Here is a 12,156-nt window from a genome sequence, read left to right as displayed (position 1 = left end):
ATCTGAAGAAGTGTGCATGCACACGAAAGCTCATACCAAGAACTGACTTAGTTGGTATCATGGTATCTGAAGAAGTGTGCATGCACATGAAAGCTCATACCAAGAACTGACTTAGTTGGTCTTTAAGGTGCTACTGGAAGGAATTTGTTTTGTATGGGCTTTGAAGACACTCGAACTCAGGACGCAAGGGAGAAACGCGCTAAGAGGAAGGCATGCTTGGCAAATCCACACCATGATCAACTCCTGCCCAGAAACCCATGTCCCCACTGTGGAAGGACGTGTGGATCCAGAATTGGCCTCCACAGTCACTTACGGACTCACTGTTAAAACTGTGTTCATGGAAGACAACCTTACTCAGCTACGAGGGATCGCCTAAGAAGAAGAAGGCGGCCGACGCCAACACGGATGAGGTTTTGGCACATGGCGAAAGCTTTTCTTCTAAGCAAGCTGCAAAACGCAGCCCTCCTGCTGTGGCATTGTTGCAATAGCCCCTTACCACTCAGCGGGCGCTCCTGGAATCCCGCTCCCTGCGGAAGGCACCAGGACCGCGTTCCTTTCTTCCGTCAGGGTCAGCCTCATCTCCAGCAGTTGGGCTTCCCGGTCCGTGTCGTCTTCTGTTTTGTCTGCAAGAGTTCAACAAAGTTATAGCTTTCTGCCGGGGCTTCCCAAACAGCCTCGTGGCTCCTATCCCGACTGCTGTTGAAGGAATGGGTTTCCCAAACCCAAAACTGACTGTGCAGGCAGTTTGAAACTGCACCAAAATCCCTATTTTTCCTTAGCTAAAATGCTTTAACTTGAGCTCTTGAGCCAAAAACCCAGCTGTATAAACAAGTGCTCAGAGCCCCCTCCTTTATCAGTTGGTGATGGCAAGGATGGCCTTGACTGTACCAGTAGAACAGGGAAGAAACGTCTGTGCCTTATGTTACATCCTGACCACAAAGACGCACAGACCTAGTCCGGGAACAGCACCAGAGTGTGTTCTTGGAATTGATGACCTCTTGCTCCAAGAGCAAGCATAGGAAACAGGAACAACCTTTTATGGTCAGAAGTACAGGGAGGAATACCTTTTTATGGTTAAGAATACTGGAGCAGGAACATCTATGGTGTCAACCTGCGTGCACAAGCTGACGTGGCTGGATTCCTGGGGAAGGGAGAGAGGGTGCCTGGAGGATATATATACTGCATGAAATTTCTCATTTCTTTGGACTTGCTGTGGACTGACCATGCAAGTGCCTTTCTGCTGCTCTGGAGAGCAGAAATAAAGAACTCTTTCTCTGAACCAACCCTCGGTGTCATTTGACTTCCTTCCTCCTGTCCGGGAGCAACGCAGACCCAATCAGTGAACTCCAATAAGGCTACACTGTGACACAGGGCGGAGGTTGGCTGGGAGCTCCCGGAACAGCAAATAATAATATAATAATAATATTTTTTTATTTGTACCCCGCCCATCAGGCTGGGTTTCCCCAGCTGCTCTGGGCGGCTTCCAACAAAGATTAAAAATACATTAAAAACCCCTCCCCGTGCTGCTGCTGCTGCTGCTTATTATTATTAATTTTTCTTTTTCATTCATTACATACATCTCAATTTCTTAACATTTACTATATATTCCTCCCTCCCCCCCAGAGCTTCCCCCAACTTCCGCTTCTGATATGTTTTTCTTTTCACCCACTTTGCTATCTCCTAACAGAAAGTTATTAATAACAAAACACTAAGCCTAAAAATATAAAAATAAAAGTAAATACACTATAATTTTTCGCTATTTTCTAAACATTTTCTGTTTCTAATAATGTGAACGTTTATTTAAATCCTGCCATCAAGTCTACTGACTTTCTTTGATTCTGCAAATATAACATAAATGGTGCTGATTTTTTAAGGCAGGAAACCGAGCAATTGACTTTTAGTGTTTTGATTCATGTTTTGAAAGATCCGGCGTCTGAGCAGCCCCTAAAGAACTTTGTGGGTTGGCTCATCCCCAAAGGCCTTAAAGAAATGAAGTTCTAAAAAAGTTTTTAAAAATAATAATCCCCGTGCTCTTGGGGCAAGAAGCTCGTTAATTAAAAAACACAGGAGCTGTCCAAACTTGAGTTTACCAAATGTCCACGTTTGCAGCAGTCACCAGCTGTACTGGGTTGCGAAATTCCATTTATACATATAGAACATGCAACTGCTGTATAAGGGAGGAATTCAACGTTGCGCTGTGCCAATCGCTCTGTCAGGGCAACAGTGTTCGAAACTGAGATATGAAAGCTGGGACTTAAATGGTACCTTAAACCTATCTTATGGTGCAACAACAGAATATCTGGGTGCGCTTCTGTTATAACAAGAATACGAAGCTGAAAATGAATGAACTGCAGCTAAAATATTGTGTTCCTTTTTCACATGCTCTAGTCCATGGGTAGGCAAACTAAGGCCCGGGGGGCCGTATCTGGCCCAATCGCCTTCTAAATCTGGCCCGTTTAAAACACTTAATTGTGATACAACAAAAAACAGCATAAAATGCAGTATAAAAGTGTGAATAACAACAAAGTTCTAAAAGATGCTAATTCAAACTGACAGACAGCCTAAAAATCAAGTCCTGCAGGGCCCTAGTCTCTTGTGACAGAGCGTTCCACCAGATCAGGGCCACAGCCGAAAAAGCCCTGGCTCTGGTTGAGGCCAGCCTAACCTCTGTGTGGCCCGGGACCTACCTCTAAGTGCATAATCTTTTCGCAGCAGCAGAAACCATAATTTTTGCTTACCGGGCTTCCCAACCAGTTTCTGCAGCTGCTGATCTAAATACTCCTGGCGTTTCGTAAGCGTGTTCAGCCATTTCCGACGCAGCCTCTCCAGGTCTCTGTCCTGCGAAGACGTTTGGGACCACTTAATTTCAATTTATTTTTAAAGCAAGCAGCGGCTTGTAAGCAGAGATGGAAAGGCAGGATTCCGAGACTGCGCACAGAGAGTGCGGTGGAGAATGCCATGCCCTGAGGTTGCACTTTACACACAGGTAAACCAGGGTTGAAATGTGGCCCCCAGACCGTTCCATCTGGCTCTCAGAAGTCTCCCCAGGCCACACTCCACAGTGGTTTTCCTTCACAACCTTCTTGAGTGTTTCTTTGTCTGGCTGGGACATGTCCTTGAATTCTGACAATGCCTCTTGTCTGGATGAAGGACAGGAGGGTCTGTGTTTATGTGCAGAAACTAGGTTCTGTGTAGACCTTGAGGGCTAGAAACATGAAGGCCTTGTTCTTTTCCTAGGCAAGATCCTCCATTCTCTGTCCCAGTCACCCGTTCCCAGAGAGGAAGAGCCTAAACTGTGTTACTCGAACAGTCTCCAACTCCTCGAAAGATTCCATCAACGGTGTCTCCAAATAAATTTACTTATCGCTTGGGAAGACAAGGCGAACTAATGCCAGTGTACTGGAAGAAGCAAAGATCACCAGCGTCAAAGCAATGATTCTTCAACATCAACCTCGTTGAACCGGTCGTGTTGTTCGGATGCCTGGTTATCGTCTTCCAAAGCAACTACTCTACTCTGAACTTAAAAATGGAAAGTGTAACGCTGGTGGTCAACAAAAGAGGTTTAAAGACTCTCTCAAGGCAAATTTTTAAAAATGTAGTATAAATACCGACACCTGGGAAACACTGGCCTGCGAGTGCTCCAATTGGAGAACAGCCTTTACCAAAGGTGTCCTGGGTTTTGAAGACACTCGAACTCAGGACGCAAGGGAGAAATGTGCTAGGGGAAGGCACGCTTGGCAAATCCACACCGTGATCAGCTCCTGCCCGGAAACCAATGTCCCCACTGTGGAAGGACGTGTGGATCCAGAATTGGCCTCCACAGTCACTTACGGACTCATTGTTAATACAGTGTTTATGGAAGACAATCTTACTCGGCTACGAGGGATTGCCAAAGAAGAAGAAGAAGAAAACTCAAATAGTTGGCCTTTGCTTGTGACTTCCACCTTATAATGCTGATTGCTCTGATGGATGAAGGAATGTTAGGACCGCGTGATCTTAAAGGACTTGCATCCCAAAGGAGAAAAGTTTAAGCAGGTTATTTACCTGGTAGCTGTCCATGTCATCGTCTTCTTCCTAGGCAAAAACCATGGAAATGCAAGTAAATTCAAAGCGGTAATTATTATTGTACCTTGACTTTTTCCCTGACAGGGACTCAAGGAGGCTTACAGATAAAAATAAGCGCAGGTAACAGGGCCAGATTTAGGATTGATGAGGCCCTAAGCTACTGAAGGTAATGGGGCCCTTTATATGTCCAGCTGTCCATTGTCAACAACAATTTGTCGCTGTTTTTTGCGTTGAATACATGCTATATGGTAATTTATGGACCTAATAGGTCCATACACAACACAAAACACTCCTGCTGTGTGTAGGTTTTATTCTATTTGTTTTTTCTCTTATATTTTGGAAGTGTACATCCAGTTTCCCCCCCCCCCTTTAAATTTTTTTGGGGGACCCCCAAGAAAGTGGGGCCCAAAGCTACAGCTTGTTTAGCTTATACGTAAATCCGGCACTGGCAGGTAAAAACACAAGGAGAAAAAATAATAATTAAAAAAAAACATTAAGCATTGATAGAATTGAAACTACCTATCTGTCTGCTGGCTTCCGTCTGTCTCGGGAGACAAAGGAGGAGCATGCCTTTGGGGGTGAAGTCAAACTGTTGGAAGGTTACAGATATATGATCCTGGGACCTTCCGCATGCACCACAGATACCTTCTCTCTGAGCTACAAGATCTCCAATATTTACATTATAAGCAAGGAAGAAGAAGAAGAGTTTGGATTTGATATCCCGCCTTTCACTCCCCTTCAGGAGTCTCAAAGTGGCTAACATTCTCCTTTCCCTTCCTCCCCCACAACAAACACTCTGTGGGGTGAGTGGGGCTGAGAGACTTCAGAGAAGTGTGACTGGCCCAAGGTCACCCAGCAGCTGCATGTGGAGGAGCGGAGACACGAACCCGGTTCCCCAGATTACAAGACTACCGCTCTTAACCACTACACCACACTGGCTCTTACCTGATGTATCTCGTGGCCTTTCGGAGACCTGGCGTTCTTGATCTGAACGCAGCCCACTCCGACCGAGAGGATAGATTCTTCCATCAGAGGCAGCGTGCCCGACTCCTGCACGGACTTCACTTCCACTTGAATTCGGTGCGACTGGCCCTGCACGCCCGGGGAACGCAAAGAAACAGCACGTTGGAAGGGGGGGGGAATGATGGTAGGGGGGAGACCTCTGCTGGCAACTGCTTTCTAGGCAGCACTGCACCAGAAATATGCACTGACTTGGCTGTGGACGTCCAGATTGACAACCCGCTCCCTCCAAAAGACGTACAATTTAAGATGAGACATTAAAAAGAGTTTTAAAACTTACAATTGCAAAAAAAGAACCAACAATCAACCCCCAAAAAATGGAATTATGAAGTTATATATCCAGGTGTCGAACGCCAGCATAAAGAGATGCGTCTTCAGCATTTGCTGAAAACATATAACAGAGTTTCTCTCTCTCTCTCTCTCTCTCTCTATATATATATATATACAGTCATACCTTGAAAGTCAAACAGAATCTGTTCCAGAAGCCCGTTTGACTTCCGAAATGTTCGAAAACCAAAGCATGGCTTCCGATTGGCTGTCAGGTGTTTGGGTTCCAAAGAATGTTTGCAAACCGGAACAATCACTTCTGGGTTTGTGGCGTTCGGGAGCCAAAACGTTCGAGAACTAAGCTGTTCGAAAACCAAGCTATGACTGTATATAATTTTTAATAAATTTTCTGTTTTACAATTTAGAATATAAATTTAAACATCCTTAAGATATCAGTGACTTCCCTTCTTCTCTTTTCATGGTTCATTTTACATATCATAAATCCCTGCATATTTTATAAAAACTGTTCAATTTATCTTAATGCTGCTTAAATATAGTCCGGCCCACCACAAAGTCTGAGGGACAGTGGACCGGCCCTCTGCTGACCCCTGGATTAGACAAATATATGGAGGTAAAGTCTATAGCAAGCCACCATGGCTAAGTTCAATGCCAGAGGCAGCATTCTTCTGAAATATCAATTCCTGGGACTCAAAAGCGGGGGGAGGGCTGCTTTACCCAGGTCTCGCTTTCAAGCTTCCCAAAGGTATTTGGGCTGTGAGAAAATGATTCTGGGCTAGATGGACCACTTGCCTGATCCAGCAGAGCTTTTCTTATGTTCCCACATCCAGCAATCTGGCTGCGTTTGGACGTCATGATAAAGCCATGGCTTATCACAATGTCTGAACGCAGCCACGGAAGCCCGCCTTAGCGAGTAAGCTGAAGATTGTTAGAATTCCTCCTCCATGGTTGCAGTCATGGGATTGCTGTCTATCACATGACAGTATATGTTTTGACTCCACAGAGTGGGAAGTGATGGAGACAGGATGTTTGTGTTCCGTGAAGTGGGACTATTGTCCTTTGTTCTTTTTCTCTTTGCTGTCTGATGCTAAAGAGAGAGGGAGCCATGTTCCAGTGCTCCATGTGTGTTTATATGTAAATAAAGTAGATTAGCCAAAATGCTGAGTTGCTGAGGTCTGTCACGCAAGCTGTGAAGACTCTGCGGGTCCCTAAGTGTGCCAATGTCTGTTGGCATCAGTCGCTGTGATGTTCGGGCTGAAGAAAGCTTTTGAAGCTCCCAAACGATTGACCAGGAGGGAGAGAACATGCCAGGGTCTACTCGACAAACTCCTGACAAAGATATCACGAATATCTTGCCAGCAGAGTGGCGCTCAGTGATTTCACTGATTAACTGATATTTCATTAATTGATCGATCCACTAAAGAACAAGGCAGCGTGGGCTGCCTTAATTTCCATCTTACCTGCCTGAGTTGAAAGATGCCGCCTGTGTGCACATCTTTCGCTGGAATCACCTCCACTGGGCAGTATTCTCCATTCTCATTAAGCTCCAGAATCTGAACCCACAACTCCACTTTTCGGGTTACTTCGCTCCACCTGCAAAATAACAACACTTCTGTGACCGATGTACAACTTTGCCTCTTGACAGAGGCCTTCGGCAGCCTGGCTAAACCCTGGGAAAGGTCCAAAAACATTGAAGAGGATGGGAGGAGGGTGGAGGTGATGGAAAACAGCTCTAATGTGCGGTTCCATTGGGAAAACGCTTGTTAAAAACCAATTGGGAAGACGCATGTTGAAAACTTCACCTGTGAAATCACGTTCCAACCAAAGACGAATGGTTGAATAAATTATGCGAATACTTGGAATTGACTGATTTGATAAGACAAAACCCAAAAAATTATGTGAATACTTGGAAGTGACTGATTTGATAAGACAAAAACAAAAAAATATAATCCAGAAACAATGGAAATGTTTAAATGGTTATTTATGTAGACAAAGTTTAAATGTAAGGTATTGGTTGTGTTTAGAATAGATTTATGAAAGATTTAGAAAACGTATTATTAGAATATTTGTGTAAGGTTGTATGGAAAAAATACGGAATAACAGATACAATCTTGCTTAAAATGTATATAGGAAGTGCAGTGTAAGCGATGGAATTCAATCAGTGAAATTTTATTATTGAGATATTTGTAGGATAAATTTGGAAGAAATTCTTCCAACTTTTCTTCTCCTTTTTCTCCTTATTTTTCTTTCCTTCCTTTTTCCTCTTTTGTTCTTTTTTTATATATGTGTGTGCTTATCCGAAATATATATGTATGTATTTGTAATATCTTGCTTTTATTTTGTAATAATTATGTTCAATAAATTAATAATAATAATAATAATAACTTCACCTGTGGCTCTGCTCAAACACAGCATTACATTTTGCCTACAGAAACAAGTCGTGTGTAAAAGTGCACCAGCTATAGAGCAGTTACAGATAGGTAGCCGTGTTGGTCTGCCATGGTCAAAACAAAATAAAAAAATTCCTTCCAGTAGCACCTTAAAGACCAACTAAGTTAGTTCTAGGTATGAGCTTTCGTGTGCATGCACACTTCTTCAGATACACTGAAACAGAAGTCACCGGACCTTTCTATATAGTGAGAAGGTGGGGAGGGGTATTACTCAGAAGGGTGGTGGGAATGGGTGATTGGCAGATAGCTGCGATGAGCCTGTTGACGACTCTTAACGACTGCAATAGGTCTAACAGGAAAAAGCAAGGGGTGAGAAGGTGAAAAATGGCTTTGTCATGTATAATGAGATAAGAATCCAATGTCTTTGTTCAAACCAGGTCTCTCTATAGTTTTAAGTTTGGTGATAAGTTGCAATTCAGCAGCTATAGAGCAGAGATGGATTAAAAACTTAAACTTGAGACTACTGCAGACTACTTTCAGCCATGACAGCTATGCTTCACCTCCACAAGTGGAAGCAGTAATGCTTCTGAACACCAGATGCTGGAAACTGTTCTTGGATTCAAATCCTGCTCATGGGTTTGCCACAGGCATCTGGTTGGCCACTGTGGCCACTGTGTTGGCCACTGTGAGATCAGGACTGCCCTTTTCCCTTATAGGGTATCCAAGAGCCCATATAGAGTCCTTACGTAGGTTCCCTATTGGTAGGAAAAAATAACAGAGACCAACCAGAGAATATTGAGAAGCAAAGCAGCTAGTAAGCTTGATCTTTATTGATCTGCTCCCCTCACCTGCAGGAAAGGAGGAGGACCCAGAACAATGGTGCGCAAGGCCTTATAAAGACTTTTGAAATTGCCACCCTGTAGATCAAGACCACCCCCAGGTACGTCATACATACATCACAGAAAAGGTGGTCTTAAAACAGAAATTTGAATGTTGTTTTTCTCCTGTCCTTGTTTATCTCCTGTCTGGCAGGTTACTTGATTGGATTGCCTGGGGAGCCTGGCCAGTCTTTTGTAATGATAAATACTTAGTTCCTGAGCCAGGTCAGGCTCACACCCTATTCATATCTTAAATGTGCCCTTAAGACAGGATTTGTGAGGAAAGAGACAATGGGGAGGTTTCTCACTTTGACCTTGCAGAAAAAACATTTGGTCAGTTTGGAATCAAAATGGTTCCAGGTTGGTGCTGATCTATGTATGTGCTTGGTTGGTACATTTATGAACATTACCATATATCTAAGACCTCAAAATTCCTATCACAGTATAATGGGCCTTTCGCCTGATCCAGCAGAGCTCAAGCTTCTTATACTCAGTTTTTGATCTGGCGGAGTAATATCAAGCATGCATTTCTGCTGTTTGTAACAGGATCACAACCTTTTTAGCAAGGCTGTGGTGGTGCATGAGATGGAGAGGAGGATGTTTGTTTTTGAGGTCTTTTTCTTTTTTTCTTTCTTTGTTTTCTTTCTTTCTTTTATTTCTTTGTATATTGATGTGTGTATGTTTATGCAATATCAAAACAAAAATTATGTAAAAAAGAGAGAGATGAAGAGGAAGGTCTCATCATCATCAGAGGGACCCTCCTCTTTATGATGAGATGAAAAAGCTCCTTAAATTAACGTTTTCAAAGAAGCCAGAAGCATTTCTACTTGGAATTCTAGGCATTGATATCCCGAAAAATATAAGAGAAATCTTTTTATATGCAACAGCCGCTGCCCGGTTATTAATTGCGTCAAACTGGAAAGGGGGAAAAGTACCAACGGTAAGGGACTGGCAGAATAAGTTATTAAGACTACACAGAAATGGCTAAATTGACAAACAGATTAAGCGGAAATACAAAACAATTATTTACGCAAAAATGGGGTATGTTCCAGAAAAAGTAAAACTGATAATGATAGTAATAACAACCTTAAATAATTATAACGTTAAATATTGATTTAAACTTGTACTTGCACATGCTCTTTTCTTTTACTTTCTAGCTAAACAAAAATAAACTGAAGTAAAAATCCAATAAACTACGGTAAATTATATCAAAACAGACTTCCCGTCATTTTCCGATGTCAGTTATATTTACAACACTGAATGTACTTCTACTTCTTACCTTACTCTTACTATAATTTCTAGTACTTTCTTATAACACATCGTACCGTTTTTCCTTATTTAATAGTATTTGGTTTAAACAAGGGTCATTCCAACGCTGCCGTAGATGTTATATCGTGTTATATTTTTGTAGGTGCTTCTTTGTACATGTACTTAAGATTGTGTATGGATATCAATTAATACTAATAAAATTTTTAAAAGAAAAAAAGGAAGACGAGGATGGTATCGGGGCAACAGGAGAGGGAGCTTCGAAGAAGGGCAGAGAGTACCGTATTTTTCGCTCTATAAGACGCACCAGACCACAAAACGCACCTAGTTTCTGGAGGAGGAAAACGAAGAAAAAAAATATTCTGAATCCCAGAAGCCAGAACAGCAAGAGGGATCGCTGTGCAGCGAACGCAGCGATCCCTCTTGCTGTTCTGGCTTCTGGGACAGCTGCGCAGCCTGCATTCGCCCCATAAGACGCACACACATTTCCCCTTACTTTTTAGGAGGGAAAAAGTGAGTCTTATAGAGCAAAAAATACGGTAGTTGCCAGTGCCAGATCTACAGAACAATCCATCTTCTTTTTATATGGTATCCCAAAAAGCTTTAATCTTGGAACATGTCCATATATAATGAATTGAAAAAGATATTTAAGTATAATTTCAGCAAAAAACCAGAGGCTTTCCTGTGGGGGTTAATTGAGGAAATCCAAATGAAAGATGTAAATTTGTTCATGTATGCAACAACGGCCGCAAGAATACTCCTGGCCCAGAAATGGAAGCAACAAGAACTCCCCACATTGGAAGATTGGCAGGTAAAGATGGTCGAATACGTGGAGCTGGCGAAGCTGACGGGGAAGATTCGGAATCGCTGTGATGAATTGTCCCAAAAGGACTGGGGCAAATTTATACTCTATATGAAAGAAAATTGCAAAGAATTGAATACGTTTGTAGGTTTAAGCTGAAATGTTTGGTACAGTGGTGCCCCGCAAGACGAATGCCTCGCAAGACGGAAAACCCGCTAGACGAAAGAGTTTTCCGTTTTGGAGGTGCTTCGCAAAACGAATTTCCTATGGGTTTGCATTGCAAGACGAAAATGTCTTGCGAGTTCCTGCGGGTTTTTCCCCCCTTCCCCCCCCCGCTTTTTCTAAGCCGCTAAGCCGCTTATCCGCTAAACTGATAAGCCGCTAAAAGCAGCTAAACCGTCAATGGGCTTGCTTCGCAAGACGAAAAAACCGCTAGACGATAGGTGATTGTTAAAAGATTAATTTAAGGTAAACAAGTGAATTTAGGAATGTGGAGAAATTGGTAATCAGATATGGATGTCTGCTAGAGGGAAGGAAGGAGGTTGATGCTTTATTTAAGCAATGACTTAAGTCATGAATTATTATTTTTTTATATTGAAATGTAATAAAATATGGAAAACTTAATAAAAATTATATTTAAAAAAAAGAACAATCCATCTTCTTGGTCAGCAACCATGGTCTCCTATAGATGCAGTTGCAAGCGAACAAGCAAATGTGTGAATGCTTGGGTTTGCAGAACACAGTTGGGTAAAATACTTTGTATGTGCTCAGAAGTTAACTGCACTGTGTGTGAGCTGTGAGGAGGTGTTGGGAATCTGAATACGTGCAGCTACCCACGCAGAGTCAATTAGGGTTTGGCAGACAGCCAAAAGCTCATGTGAAGGACTATGTCTGACTGGTGATAACAGAGGCATGGAGACAGCTCCCTGATTGGTCAAGCTCTCTCAAGGGAGTGATAATTAATGGCCTACTAACTATTAGTTAAGTGGTTCAGTGTGTCAGTGTAGGAGTTGTGAGTCGTGTCAGAGAGAGCTAGCAAAAGATCAGTGTTCTGTTCCTATAAGTAGTCCACTGTATATAATAAACACCTAACTACAAGTTCCTGGTTCCTGCTTCGTCTATCCTGTCTGCAGGCAGGTCGCCAATTGCTTCCATGGATTCTGCGTATACTCTGTTAGGTCGGCTAAGGTCCTGCAACTAGTCGGAAAGTTGTGAAACACCAATAGGTTTTGCCAATAGTTACTTCCTTGGCTGACCCAAGGATCCAGTTTTACAAGAGATCTCCTTCCTTTCCACTTAAAGGTACCCCTGCCCGTACGGGCCAGTCGTGACCGACTCTAGGGTTGCGCGCTCATCTCACTCAAGAGGCCGGGAGCCAGCGCTGTCTGGAGACACTTCCGGGTCACATGGCCAGCATGACGAAGCTGCAACTGGCGAGCCAGCACCAGTG

General features: G+C 43.0%; 1 protein-coding gene across 1 annotated transcript in view; it reads right to left on the bottom strand.

The window, feature by feature from the left end:
* The window catches only part of KIF13B (kinesin family member 13B), a 191,009-nt gene that overhangs the window by 56,355 nt on the left and 122,498 nt on the right, over window positions 1–12,156 (bottom strand). Inside the window, exons 22-26 of the mRNA XM_081855981.1 lie at window positions 6,831–6,963; window positions 5,011–5,157; window positions 4,045–4,074; window positions 2,739–2,838; window positions 497–623 (exon numbers count right to left, since the gene is read on the bottom strand). Of these exons, the coding sequence (XP_081712107.1) occupies window positions 497–623; window positions 2,739–2,838; window positions 4,045–4,074; window positions 5,011–5,157; window positions 6,831–6,963 (537 nt within the window). The remainder of the gene's footprint in view (window positions 1–496; window positions 624–2,738; window positions 2,839–4,044; window positions 4,075–5,010; window positions 5,158–6,830; window positions 6,964–12,156) is intronic.

Source organism: Podarcis erhardii (genome assembly GCF_964252035.2).
Source record: "Podarcis erhardii genome assembly, chromosome: 3".
In the NCBI taxonomy this organism is placed as follows: Eukaryota; Metazoa; Chordata; class Lepidosauria; order Squamata; family Lacertidae; genus Podarcis; species Podarcis erhardii.
This window is presented reverse-complemented; position numbering and strand designations above follow the sequence as displayed.